The sequence below is a fragment of the Talpa occidentalis genome, unplaced genomic scaffold (assembly GCF_014898055.3).
Source record: "Talpa occidentalis isolate TD23 unplaced genomic scaffold, MPIMG_talOcc4v2.1 talOcc4.17, whole genome shotgun sequence".
NCBI lineage: Eukaryota > Metazoa > Chordata > Mammalia > Eulipotyphla > Talpidae > Talpa > Talpa occidentalis.
The window spans coordinates 17742160-17756956 of record NW_023601754.1 but is presented as its reverse complement, the minus strand read 5'-3'; the positions used below and the strand labels follow the sequence as shown (position 1 = coordinate 17756956).

General features: G+C 44.1%; 2 protein-coding genes across 2 annotated transcripts in view; one reads left to right on the top strand and one right to left on the bottom strand.

Annotated features, from left to right (window-relative positions):
- LOC119249116 (polycystic kidney disease protein 1-like 2) overlaps positions 1-14797 on the top strand; it is an 85446-nt gene that overhangs the window by 3031 nt on the left and 67618 nt on the right. The window contains exons 3-6 of the mRNA XM_037516217.1: positions 1133-1318; positions 3070-3180; positions 5367-5514; positions 14070-14299. Coding sequence (XP_037372114.1) covers positions 1133-1318; positions 3070-3180; positions 5367-5514; positions 14070-14299 — 675 coding nt within the window. The remainder of the gene's footprint in view (positions 1-1132; positions 1319-3069; positions 3181-5366; positions 5515-14069; positions 14300-14797) is intronic.
- Positions 1-14797, bottom strand: part of BCO1 (beta-carotene oxygenase 1) — a 68709-nt gene that overhangs the window by 51923 nt on the left and 1989 nt on the right. Inside the window, exons 2-3 of the mRNA XM_037516214.2 lie at positions 8745-9782; positions 8387-8430 (exon numbers count right to left, since the gene is read on the bottom strand). The gene's annotated coding sequence lies outside the window, so the exon portion shown is untranslated. The remainder of the gene's footprint in view (positions 1-8386; positions 8431-8744; positions 9783-14797) is intronic.

The following is a 14797-nucleotide window of genomic DNA, read 5'->3' as shown; positions in this document are numbered from 1 at the left end:
CCTGTCCTACATGCCCCACCACAGGCTTACTGACTTCTGCTGTCATTCTGAAAGTCTGCAAGCTTTGGGGACCTGTATATGATGCAACTTCCCTCTTTTTACCACAGGTCCCCAAATTCCCACCTCCTCCGCTCCAACTTAAGCCTGTCTCTGACTCTGCCAACCCCGGGGTTTTGGAGCCCTTGGCACAAGTGTTAAATTCCTACAGTATATTTCTGGTCACAAAACATCACCAAACTTGTAGATAATGGCCCAAAACAATCCCAATATGAAATAGTCCTTTGTGTTCATCTACCCACTCAGTGTCCAACCTGCTTATTCCAGTTCAGGGTCATGGAGGGCCATAGCCTTTCTCAGCAACTCAGGATAAAGGCGGAGGGACCCAATCATGGACAGGATGCTCTTCTAGCAGAGCGCGCGTGCGCGCACACACTCACACACACACTGGCCGGAATATTGAGACCTGCCCATGAATCTCACATACATATCACTGTGGTGAGGGAGGAAACCAGAGTCCCCAGAGGAGACTCTACATAGTCATGGGGAGAATGTGCCAGCTCCACCCAGTGATCCTGGCTGGGAAATGATTTTTTTGATCCTCAACATTGTAGCAACATGATGTTGAATGACATAAGACTATATGTCTCTGGTGTCCTCTTATGCCCCGAACCTCTGGCCTAGACCCCAGTTCATCTATGCAAATATAAATAAAATTAAAAAAAAAAATTAAAGAAATGTGACTATATGAAGATCTGCTGCATTTAGTACCTATCATTTATGAGGCATTGACTTCAGCTAAGGCTTGGGAGGTATTTGTAATAGAAGCAATAATGGCTACCACCTGTACAGCCCTTGCTCTACATGTCATCCTCCTAATAACCCTCTGGGGTGTGGCATCCACATAATCTTCTACAGAGGAGGCGCAGAGAAACTAATGACTTTGCAGAACATCACACATCTAGCGGATGACTGGGTTGGCTCTGACCCTGGACAGCCTGGATCCAGACCTTCTTATGACCACCACATTACATTTCTCACAATGCTCTGCACCTGGGTGTCTGGAATCTCACAGTCCTGAGATGCTGCCCATGACCGTGACCCCTCCTAAGTTGTCACCTTCCCTTTATCGCAGGTGTGGGCCAGAGCCTGGCCTGCGAGGGCTTCAATGCCACCATGCACTGTGGCTCGGGGGAGGTCATCCAGATCCAAGATGCCTTCTACGGGCGCCAGACTCCCCATTATTGCACCCAAGAGCCTGGGCACCCCTTTGACCGGGAGGAGGAATGCAGTTGGGTCAGCGTCAAGGACGAAGTGGCAGGTAGGGCACTTCCTGGTGTTGTGTGCCCAGCAGAGGGCTCTGGAAGGCTCAGACTATCTGTATATCTGAACTTGGGCTTCCAACATGTGGGAGAAAGTAGCCAGTCTCTGCTCAAGGCCCTGAGCAGGAAAGCCAAGGGGCCGTGCTTTACCCCTCACCTGTCATCAAACCCACCCCTATGGGCCAGGAGCGCATTTACTCTCAACCCACTTGGGTTCAAGAACTTTACTTTCTTAATTTATTAAATTTTGAAAGATTTCAGACATACAGACCATGGTAGAAAAAAATTTCAGTGAATTCTCATAGATCCACTGCCCAACTTGGCCAAATCTGGACATTTGGCACTAGTTGCTTCAGATTCCCTCAAAAGAGACAAAAACCTCACTAGATACACAGCTGCACTCTTGTGAGGCCCTCCTGGGTCTGTCCCATCACCAATTCAGTATTTAGTGATCATGTGCCTGGTCTGTTCCTGCTACTTTCTCTCTATGCATCCCTGAGCATTGCATGGTATACCCTGGCAGGTTTTTTTTTAATGTTTCTGTGAATAGTATCCTATTATATAGTCATTTTGCAAAAACTTTTTTTTCTTTTTTCTTTTTTTTTGGGGGGGGGTCTGGGGGATTTGTTTCTTTTTTTTTGTTCAACACTGGGTTTTCTCAGCCTATTATCTATCCTGATACATGCCATCCCCGTTTATTAATTTGGTCTGTTGTATTACTATATCACTTGTCTCTTCCTCAGTGGAGGTGTGCACAGGTTGCGTTTAAATCCTTGCTGTTGTGAATAATGCCCAGCTAAGCTGTCCTGGGGGGAATCTCTGGGCTCTAGAGGAAGAGATTCTCTAGGGCCTTGTTTCCCTAAATCAGAGCTGCATTTGTCCCATGACGAGGATTCCATTTCAGCGTTGACAGGGGCTCCCGGTACTCTCCTGGGGGGTCCAGAGACCTCAGAAACTTCTATTGCCAGCACACAGGGGGGCCTTCTCCTGCAGGGTCCCTTGAAGGCAGGTGCTCTGCTACTTCTCAGCCAAGTGAGGACACAGTAATCCTGTGCAGGAAGTTCTAGGGCTTTGGGGCCAGACCCCACACCCCCAACAGATGCTGCTCAGCAATCACCCATGGAGACCTGCCTAAACCCAAAGGCCCTGCAAAGATTCAGAGGGGATGCCTACAATGCCCAGAACCTGCCTCCCCTCCCTTGGAAGGCACCCATACCATCCACATGGCACCCACACCGTCCTTGCTACGCTGAGCGCAGATGTGGGGGAAGGAAATGCTGAAATCAGCTACTTGGTTCTCTCCTTCTGGCTGCAGCACCCCTGAGGCTGTGGTCCCTCCAAGGAGGAGGAGCTGGGCTGGACTGGCTGTTTCTACTTTAGGCCAGTGGTTCTCAAAGTGGGGTGCCTGGGTCAGCAGCATCAACATCAGATTCTCACATTGCCCTCACATCTATTGAATTAGAATTGCTGGGGGTGGGCTCATGAAATCTATCTTCTCAGAGCTCCTGGGGATTCTGGTACATGGCAAAATTTGAGAGCTCCTCTGATGCACCCTGAGCTACTTGAGGGAAGAAATTCTCCTGTTAGTTCCCCCGAGTCCCTGGCACAGTGCCTGGTGTTTGGTAAATAGCAACAGGTGTTGGGAGGATGGCAGGTGAATGAATGGAATAAAGCTGATTCATCTCTGTCTGCACCTGTCCCTTTCTCTCTCTCACACCTTCGGCTTCTGCTGGGATCCGGTGCTGCCCAGGTCAGTGTCAGGGGCTGCAGGCATGCCAGGTGGCAGCTGACAGAAACTACTATGGAGACCTGTGCCCCTCCTGGGGCAGCTACTTGTGGGTGCAGTACCAGTGCCGAGAAGGTAAGTTCCGAGCCTCCTAGGGTGTGAGAAACACCTTCTTTCAACACCAGGTTGGCCTCCCTCAGGAGCAGACCTCACCCTAAACAGCTGCCCTGAACTAGCCCTCCTCACTTGCTTAGCCTCTGCTCTGGGAAGTTGGAGGGTCCTGTTGTAGAAGCAAACCATCAAACCAGAAGTGAATATATATATGTATATGCTTGTGTGTATGTATGGATGTATGTATATATGTGTGTATATGTATACATATATTTATAAATATATATATACATATAATACATATATATGTATTATACACATACATTATACACACATTGTATACATATATACATATCAATACATATATGTATTATACATGCTAATGCATATGTGTATTATACATGTATTATGCATATATTATAATATACGTGTATGTAAATATATACATATACATATATACATATATATTTATAAATATATATATATTTAGTCCCAAGATGCTGAAAATTAAATTTCATGGGTGAAATAGACACAATAGACACAACAGACAACTGTAAGTTTAGGTTGCCGCTGATTCCTCTTTGATATATGTGACTCTGCAGTGATTATTCTTCAAATACATTAACATGTGCCTGGGATTATGTCCAGGGGTGAGATCCCCAGTGGTGGAAATGCTGGGAAATAGGGCATGTACATATTAAATATTAATAGATATTGCCAAATCACCCTCCCAGATGTTTTATGGATTTACATACTTATAGGATATGAGACAGTGATCGTCCCTAAAGGCTGTAAAATCACATCCTGCCAGCATCCAACTTCTACCTAGGTAGTGAGCAATGGTGCAGGGGTTTCTGAAGGAAAACAAGAAGTCAGGGAATGCTGGGGTCCCCTGGGGCTATCCAGGGGAGCAGGGTCTGAGGGAAGAAGAGGGAGGCCCACCAAAGGTGAGGATGAAGGAAGGAGAGAGGGCATGAAAGAGAAGTTTTGGCAGGGGCTTTAGCCTTCTAGATACACTGGGGTGGAATGAGCTTGGGGAGAGGTCTCCACTCTTTTTTCTGGGAAGAGGTGGCCATGTGCTTCAGCAGCGATTTCTATTTGGTGGTTTTGCTAACTGGAAAGGATGTGCCTTTGGAGATCTGCCAGTCGCAGCGTGGCTGAGATGGCGTCATTGGACACACAGGTAGCTTAAGGCAGGGAGTGTGTGTGGAGTGACCACCATGTGGATCAGATTTTCTGCCCCAACCTTAATTTCAGATCTCCTCTCCCTTGTGAGTTAGTGTGTTCTGCGAGTCAATGGAAAAGAACAAATCTGTGATTTATCTAGAAGCCCCTTCACCTCCTCCCACCCTCCATGCCTGTGCCCAGTAGGGTCTGGCTGCTCCCTGAGTCTCCTGAGGTAGTTAGGAATCAGACCACCAGGGTTTTCTCAGCAGCTCAAGAAAGCCCCTTTCAGTCACATTCAGCACCTTACATCTTTTCCCTTCTCATCTGTGCTCTGAAGTAGTAAGATGCGGCGCCACAGATGAGCCCAGCGCTGGGGAAGGCCCCCGGCCATCGGTCATGTACCCTGCCCTCCGTGCCAACTCTGTTTTGTGCATGTAATGTGCATCAGATGTCATGCAGTGAGTCATCGGCCACCTCAGCATGTAGATTTTCTTAAAGGTGTTTCACCTTTTGTCTTTTTAAACATTACAAGATAACATTAGGGCAATCAATAGAATCCTGGTTACATCACAGTCCACCATGCAGCTCTTGAAAAGAATGAGGCAGCTCTAACTGAATTCACACAGAACAAGCTCCCAGACACGCTGAGTGAGAAAAATGGAAGGTGGCAAGAAGTGAGTGGAGTGTGAGCCATTGGCTGCAAGAGCATGTATGTGCTAGTGAATGTGAAGATGTTTCTGGAAAGTGACCCAGGACACGGTAACTGCAGTTGCCTCAGGGCAGCAGAATTGGGGAGTATTCCTTGCATACCCCCTTTCTACATTTCAAATTCTATACCTTGGGCATGCATTACCTTTGAACAACAACAACAAAAAAAAAAAAAGAAGAAATTTAAAAGAACTTTTAAAAGTAAAAACAAAATATCAAAAGCCCCAGCTAAAAATAATAAAGCACAGGTGAATAGGAGAGAGCAGGTTTTAAACAGAAACATGCACTTGTGTTTTGTGACAATGGCACCGTACATTCTGCATCTTCGCCCGCAGGCCTACAGCTGATGGTGTCCCGGGACGGGGTCGTCTTTGACAATGTCACCATCTGCCTGACGTGGCTCCTCTCTCCCTACAATGGAAACCTGTCCTGTATAATCAGCACCGGAGATGGTCACACTTTTGATCCCTACTACCCACCCAGGTGAGAGGAATCTTTGTGCCTTGAGTCAAGACATAGCAGTTTTCACTGCTTAACAAAATCTAGAGGCTTAAAACAATGGTGGAATTTCTTATGGTTCTTCCTTATCAGCTAGGTGGCCTTTCTTTTCTTTCTTTTTTTTTTTTTTTAAGATTTATTTATTTATTTATTCATTCATTCAAGCTCTGGGTACAGTCAGAAGCGCGGGAGGGTGAGAGAATTCACCAGAGCCAGAGCGGGGAGCAAAGCAGGCAGAAGGTCCGAAGTACACTGCTGAGGGGAGCAGCGGGTGGCAGGAGAGGTCTGCGTGCCATGTGGGACCCTCCTCTGGTGGCCGGGGATTGAACCGGCGCTGCAGAGGCTGCGGGCAGCTTCGCAACCCAGCGCTCAACCGCTGTGCCACTGGGGAGGCCCTAGGTGGCCTTTCTTGTCCGGGTTGATGTGGTTGGGACTGGATGGCCTAGAGAAGTCTCCCTTGAGTGTCTGTGGTCAGCTAGATCTCAGCCATGGGCATGTGCTGCTCATTACCCAACAGGCTAGCCAAGGCTCATTCTAGAGTGTGAAGGGTCTCTGGGAGCAAGTGGGAACAAAGCCCACGGTGTGAGCATTTTCAAATTTCTACATGTGTCCCATTTTCTAATGTCCCATTGGCCAAAGCAAGTTCTATGGCCAAGCCCAGATTTAGCAGGTGGAGAAGTAGACTCCCCAGTGGATGGAGAATGGGGCACAGTCACAGTACAGAGGGGCAGGTCTCACACTCAGCATCCTCTGAAGCTGTCAAAGAAAATGGTGCCCAGGAGCTGGAGTTCTAATCGCAGCCACCACCAATACAACATGAGACAGACAATCCCTGCTCTGGGGTGTTCATTTCCTTCTTTGTCACATTTACACCGATGGCTGCCTTGGTTGTGTCAAGGAGTAAAAGAAATTACATGGTGGGGGGGGAATGGCGAAGTGCTACCAATCCCTATGGCACTGTTTTGTGGGTTTCTTCCCATTCACTACTGCTTCATCAGGCAAACAAGTGCTAAATTACATAATCTTTCAGCCCTCAAATCTTATGCAATGTGAATTTGATATCAGCAAAAAATTGACCGTATGGACCCCTGGCTAAGACCTTTAGACACCAGGAACTTTCCCAGTGATAAGCAAACAGCGTCTAAAAACCACAATAAATGGCACCAACTGCTAATATTTGTTAACTCTGTACAGTGAGCCCGAGGGGGTGGTGACATTACCCTTTGGAGTTCTCTGTGTGATTCAATTTTTTCATAATCTAAGAGAAGGAACAATGAGCCACACTTTACACTGCAACACCCCTGGGTATTAGTTCTAGTGAAAAAAGCATTCCTTTTTTTCTCCTTTCAAAGGAAATAGGCTGATACTTTTCCCCATCACTGAAACCAAATAATGCAATTTCATCTGCTTTAAAGACTTATTGGACCTTGAAGCTACCCAGTGCCTTCTATGGTTTTTATTAATGCTGGGAGATATATTTCTGGGGTTGTCTTTTCAGCACCAGCCACCTCAGCACTCTTATTTACAATATAAAAAATGCGTGTGCACATATATTTGGCATGTCACTTTTATGTGTCTGTGCAGATTCCTACTTTTTTTTAAAAAAAGATTAATTTTGTATTTATACAATAGCTGGGGAACAGGCCAGAGGTGCAGGAGGGTGAGAGGATTCACCAGAGACAGGCAGGCAGACAGACCGAACAGGAGCAGAACAGGGGAGCAGAACAGGCAGAGAGAACGAAAGCACTGCTGAGGGGAGCAGCAGGTGGGTGCCAACAGGAGAGGTCTGCTGAGCCATGTGGGTATGTCTCTGGCTGGCCAGGAATCGAACCTGCGCTGCAGAGGCTGCGGACAACTTCACAGCGCTGTGCTCAACCTACTGTGCCACCGGGGAGGCCCAGATTCCTGCTTTTGATTATGGTCTTGTTAGGCTAAGAGGTGCGCATTTTAAAACTGGATGTACCATCCCCATTGTAGATAAAACACAGAGAATCCAACCTCAAATAGAAACAGTGGGAATAACAGGCAAAGGATTTCTCCTTTAGAATCTCCTTCTCACCTTGCTCTCCCTGAGCCTCATGTTCATTTGTATAGAAGGATGTTTCGTTTCTCTGTTGGGGGTGGACAACTTTCTACATATCTGACATTGTAGGATTTTCCTCCTGGAACAACTGGCAGATGTGATTTGTCCAAGTTCTGCAGTGGGTGACTCAGCGCCACCTACTGACACGTCCCGGGAAGGAAGACATTTTTCTGTCTCCCCTTCAGTTTCTGCACACTACTTGGTCTGGAGTGGAGACTTCCCTAAAACCCGTAATTCATAAGACAGTGCAAGCCAGAGAGTGATCTAGATGCACTAAATTGTTGGGTGATGCAGAGGGAAGAACTCTGTGGAGAGTGATGGTCTGAATGACCCTAAAGTTGAGTCCTCCGCAGCAGTGGTGGATCTATTTAAAGATTTATTTATTTATTCATACAAGAGCTGGGGTACAGGCCAGAGATATGGGGGGTAAGAGGATTCACCAGAGACAGAGTGTATTTCAGAAGTGGATCTATTTAAAAGAGGAAGCATATGGATGTGAAAGTTGGAGGCCACCTCAGGTACCTGCAAGCACCTCACTATACCTGGAGTTTAGGGGTGTGAGGAAAAAAAGGAAAGATGCTGCTGGGAAACTCATCAGGGGTCTGGAGATGAAAAGCCTGTGGTGCCAGATAGTTTAAAGAGAGCCCGGTGTTAACAGCCTAGGACGCAGAGCTGAACCCACCTCTAGGTTATTTCTTACCTGAAGGGAGTTGGAACTTTAGCTCTAGAGTCATTCTGATCTACAGTTTTCATTGGTGCTGGGGGAATGCTTACCTTAATCTTGAAGGTGGGATCTGGGCAACAGATCACTGCATCTGCTACAGAGGATAGATGAGAGTCTTTAGCCATTGAAGTTACATGCTCTGCCAGTATTACTGAGACTGTTGGGTAATTTTAAGGAGTAAATGAGACTATAGTAACTGGTGCAGAGTAGGTTCTTTAAAAAAAAGGACACTGTTTCTACTATATTAAAATTATATAAAATATATAATTATTTTTAATAGGCAAAGTGGCATAAATGTCATCCTATTATACAAAAAGTTACAATAATTAAGTCTATTACATGCCAGATACTCACTCAATCATGGTCTTATTTAAACCTTACAACCACCCAGCCAAAAATGGTTCTTACCTCATTTCGCAGACATGGGAATTGAGACTTAGTGACTGGGCTATGCCGTGAACTGATGGAGCGTGGGGGCAGCTCCTGTCCAGTGTCCTGCCTTTCCATTTCACCACATGGTCCAACTGGGTCAGTTGGCTTCATCCACCAAGCTGGCCAGCAACTTCAACAACATGACACAGACACGGTATTCTTAACAATTGGACAGTATGAGCTAAGACCAAAACAGTGAGCTTTCTATCCCCCTTTCTTCTTAAAGAACAGTTATATCTCATTGATGTCAACTATCCAAGCAATGTATACAACTTTGAAGGCATTTTTGAAGCATTTTATACACACACACACACACACACACACACACACACACACAAAAGTGCTCCAAAAAGACACAACTCAACTGATTTTTCCACAATAATTACACCCATGTAACCAGCACCCAGATCAAGAAACAAAACATGACTTGTCCCCGCTTGGGCCCCTCAAAGCTACTAACTTCTTCCATCATCAACACAAGTGACCTGTGTTTGAAATTTATACAAATGGAATCATAAAGTATATATTTGTTTGTGTCTGACTTCTGCTCAGTACTTTTTGAGATTCAGCCTCATTGCTGTAATTGTGATTCCTTTTTTTTCTTTCATTGCTGTGTATGTATTTCTTGTGTGAATATATCTCACTTTACTCATTCTACCACTGATAGGCATTTTGGGTGGCTTCCCACTGAGTTATTATAAATAGTAATCTGTGAACATTCTAGTACATGTCCTTTGGTTTCCTATGTATAGAGTGCTATTGGGCTTATACCCAGGAATTGCTAAGTCAGAGGATGATAACAAGAATTTTTAAGCTGTTCATCTCCTTGTGCTCTGAACACATTTTCTCTTTGCTAGCAGCAATTTCCAAAAGCACTTTGCAGTCTTCTCCCTTGGGTGAGCTCACTGGGAGGGAAATCAGGAAAAATCCATTTCTCTGCTTTTTAGTCCTGGGCAATTTCAGCTGGCACCAGAATTCAAAGAATGGGATCAATTTCTTCTTCCAAACAGATCACTGAAAAACAGATGGGATTTGCTCTTTAAAACCATCCTTCACCTATCAGTCAAGAGCTAGTGTTTTCTTCTTCTGAAATCTACTTTAACTGATGTTAGCAGGACATTCCAGCCTACTTTTCACTAGTGTTTGCTGGTGTCTCCTTCTTTTAGTCTACGTATATGATTATTCCAAAGTGGGTTTCTTTTAGACAGTATAGGTTGAGCCTTGGTTTTTTAAAATCCCATCTGGCCCAATAATTGGCATGTTAAGATCATCCTTAACTGAAGTAATTATCAACACAGACTTAAGTCTACTATTTTGTTTTACCCCTTTATCTCCTGCCCATCCTCTCCTTTTTTTCAATAATTTGAATCTTTTTAGTATTCTGTTTAAACTTATCTTTTGGTTATCTATCTTTTTGGTTATGTCGCTTTGCATTACCTTTTTTTTAAAAAAAAAAAAAAACCCATAAGGTTTTGTGTTTTTTTTTTTTTAAAAGATATCTTTATTTATGCATACAAGAGCTAGGGCACAAGCCAGAGATGTGGGGGGTGAGAGGATTCATCAGAGACAGTGGGGAACAGAACAGGCAGGTTGACCGAAGCACAATGCTGAGGGGAACAGTGGGCGAGACAGGAGAGGTCTGCTGCGCCATGTGGGTTGCTCCCTGACCAGCTGGGGATCGAATTTGTGCTCTGTGCTGCGGATTGCTTCATAGTGAGGACCTTAACCCCTTGAGCCACGAGGGAGGCCCTGCATTACTTTTTTTAAAAAAAAAGATTTATTTATTTATACAAGAATGGGGGTACAGGCCAGAGGTGCAGGAGGGTGAGAGAATTCACCAGAGATAGAACGGGGAGCAGAACAGGCAGACGACTGAAAACACTGCTGAGGAGAGCAGTGGGCAAGACAGGAGAGGTCTGCCTCGCCATGTGGGTATCTTTCTGGCCAGCCAGGAATTGAACCCGTGCTGCAGAGGCTGCGGACAGCTTCACAGTGCTGTGCTCAACCTGCTGCACCACCAGGGAGGCCTTCTTTGCATTACTTTTACCCAGTTGCTTCAAGAGTTACAAGAGTTATACGTATCTAACTTTCCACAACCCACTCTGAGTTAATATTTACTACTTCAGGTAAAATGTTGAAGTCTTACTAGCATATTGTGACCTTGCCTACCCACCTTTAAATTACAATTGTTATATGTAAGACATTACACTTGTTGACCAAGATACAGAATTCTGGTCGAATCACAGCAACCTGGTCACAGCTAGTATGTCACAGCAGAAGTGGTAAAGCTGGCATGTTACTGCAAATGTTTATTCTAGACTTAAGACTGGTCCGGGGGATACAGACTCAAGCAGCACCTGAACTAAATGCAGAGCTCTTAGCTTTGCAGGAACAGTGCTTACATAAGCAAAATAGACTGGACAAGGTATGCTTCATGCAAATGAGGTTTTCACTCAGTACAGTTCTGATTGGTAAAGTTTGTTAAATGGTGATTGGTTGAATTTCAATCCTGGGCAAGCCTTGTTGATGTGTTTCAATTCTATATTGCGGACTTGTCTGGACCCCAACATGCCCAGGCACCTGAATGTCCCTGGGACCTGCCCCTCAATAGCCTCCCTGCTCTATTTGACTGAAACCTAGGCTTGGGATGGCTCCAAGTTAATTTTTCTGTATTTGATGTTATCTGTCATACATCTGAAACCACCTTAAATAATCATACATATTTAAAAGCACTTAGAGGAAAAATAGTCTATACATTGGCCAAACTAGTTACCATTTCTTGAGCACTCCCACCATTCCTGAATTTCCAGGTTTCCCTCTGGCATCATTTTTGTTAAAAAGACTTCCTTTGGCATTTCTTGTAGATTTTCTGGCAACCAATTCTGAGAGAATTTCTCTAATCCTGAGAATTTTTATTTGCTTTAATTCCTGGAAGATATTTTTGCTGAAAGAGAATTATGTGTTACTTGTTTTCCCTTGACACTTTTAATATGTCATCCACTTCCTTCTCACCTCCGTGATTACTGAGGATAAATCTATAGTCATTCAAATCACTGTCTTATCTACATGTATTATTTCTTTCAGGCTAATTTCAAGATTGTATCTTTAGTTTTGGTCTTCAGAAGTTTAATTATACATTTGTGTGTGGGTTTCTTTCAATTTTTTCCTGTGGAGGGTTTCACTGAGCTTCTCAAATCTTCAAATATGTTTTGCCAGATTTGGGGAGGGGTTCAGCCATTATTTCTTTAAATATCTTTCTACCCCAATCTCTTTCTCCTCTCTGGAGATACAATGACACAACTATTTTCCCTTTGATTTTTGCTACACAGATTGCTGGTGCTCTGCTCATTAAAAAAAAAAAAAGAAAAAAAAAAAGAAGTATGTTTTCTGTTTTTCTGATTGGGTAATTTCTCTTACTCTATCTGTAAGTTTATTGACTTTTTCTTTGGTTACTCCTATTCTGCTATTGCACTCATTCAGTGACTATTTTATTTCAGACATTTGGGTCTTCATTGCTACATTTTCCAGTTGATTCTTTTTAATAGTTTCTGTTTCTCGGCTGAGAATGTCCATCTTTCCATTCATTTCAAGAGGTTTGGTTTTATTTTTACTCAAGAGCATGGTATATAATAGCTGGTACAAGGCCTTAGGTCATTCCAACATCTGAGTCATCTTCAGTCTGACGTCTATTATTGGGTTTTCCCTTGAAATTTGGTTAGCTTTTCCTAGTACTGTGTATATTGAATAACTCTGGATTACATACTAGATATTCTGAACAGCAGGTTCTGAGAATGCTCCCATTAAACTTCTCTGGAAAATACTGATTTCTTTTGTTTGATTTGTTTTTGCAGGAAACCAACCCAACCAGGTTGAGACCAGACATTCTGATTTGTCTTCTGTGAGCTTTGATTCCAAAGTCAGTTCAATTTGCAAAGCTCTTTTGGGTCTGTCCCACTCAAGCAAAAGACTTTGCTGTGTATCTTTGGCTCTGTCCTGCATATGTGTAGTTTGTGGGTAAACATGATTTATACTGGATAACACACAAAATTAGGTAATAGTTTTCTAGACCTCTCCTTTCCAGGATTTCTTCCATAATCTCTAGCCCCCATAAGTCCAATATCATGTTTCCTTTGTACAGAAAGATGGATTTTATCTTGATGACGTAAGTGTCTGCCTTACCCCACGCAGTCAGTGCAGTTCTAAGAGAGAGGGCAGCCCAGGCAAGGTGGGGGTGGGGGGGAAATAAAAACAAAAGTGGGTGTTTCTTTTGTGCTCTCTGGCTCACTGGGTTCCTTTTCCTGGTTCTCTGGTTAAACAGAGCTTGCTCTTGGGATTTTTGTTGTCTTTACACGGCTGTGAAATTCTGAGACTCAAGCTGCCCTCAGGGCAGAGCCAAGAGATGGACAACAAAAACAAAAAAGAACCAAAAAAACTCCATCTTTGTGGGTGATTCTTAAAGTTGTGACTTTCTTCTCTAACTTGTCTGCTGCTGTCTACTTTTCAGAGTCTTCAGGTAGTTTCTTTTTGTATTTTGTTCAGGTTTTCAATTGTAAATAATGAAGAAATAGGCTGTGGTGGGCTGACTCTGTTTTGGCCAACAAGAGGAACGAGGTTTACTATTTTCTCAGTTTTTTTCCACAAAGATGTTCATTTGTCAGTGATTTCTCAAGCCCTCACTATATGCTCAGTTCTGTCCCAGGTCTCAGGTATATAACAGATTACTAGACAGACCATCTGTACTGACAACCTAGCAGGGAAGAATGACAATGAATAAACAAGCACACGGGATGAGAATCACTGTGGGAGTATCCAGGCAGTGGCAGGTATAAAGGGAGGTCAGAAGGGGAGGTCATGGGGATCTTTCAGATCATGTTAGAGATTTTTAACTAGTCCCGCTGGGTTACTGAGAAGCAAAACATACCCATACTTTTGATATGACTGGAATTGGATATCATCTTATAGCTCAGGAAACTAAAGCTCAGAAAGTAGCTGGTGGCATGGTTTTTACAAATGAAATGAGAAGGTCCAGAGAAGGGGTTTATGTAAGCCACAGAGGGAGTACACAGCACAAAAAGGACTTGTTGCTAAATATCCAACTCCCTGGTTGGTCAGTGCTCTGTCTTGCACTTCTCCCCTGCTCCGGGATGTCTCACTGAGAGCCTGGTTTGGTTCTGTTGTCTTTTTCTTCATCTTTTCATCTTTGAAGGGCAGGGGGAGGTATAAGGAGGGTGAGTATATATGTATGAATGTGTGTTGCTTGAGTGTCCCCAGAGCTGGTACCATTTCTGATTGTTGCCTCAGTTTGTCCAGCAACGTGATTCACCAGTTCACAGCTCCTGGAGAATTCACTGTGTTTGCCGAGTGCACAACCAGTGAGTGGCATGTGATGGCTCAGAAGCAAGTGACAATTCGAGACAAGATGGAGAGGCTCAGTGTAACTGGGTGCTCTGGCCTAGCTGCATCAGGAGCCACTCCTCTCTGCCAGTCTGTCTTCAGGGACCCTCTGTGGATTCAGGTGGAGCTTGATGGAGGTAAGTCTGCAGACATGGTCAAAGTCAAGGGAACCTTGATTTCCCTGAAATCTATTTATCCAGATTTTAATTAAATAATAACAGTGATCACTTATGGAGTTAGCTTTATACCTATCCATTTATTTAGCACCTAGGGTATGCCAGAAACCAGTGTAAATGCTTTAGGTATACTAGTTCACCCAATATGTACTATTATCTCCATTTTACAAATGAAGAAATGTTCAGAAACTTGCCCAAAGTCACAGGCTAGTAAGCTAGTGAGAACATCCAGACCTACAGACCCTTTGTTGCATGCCAATACTCCCACTACAATAACTGAATTTCCAAGCTATTCCCTGTTGGTGGAGTTTGAATAGGGCTCAGAGTGCTCATCAGCATAGCCAGCATTGATCAATTTGGCACAATTCTGTTGCCCCAGTGAGGGGTGGTATTCAGCTGTACACAATGCTATAGTCATTACAGCTGCTGTGGCTGGTGTTCACTCTGATTGGCCACAGA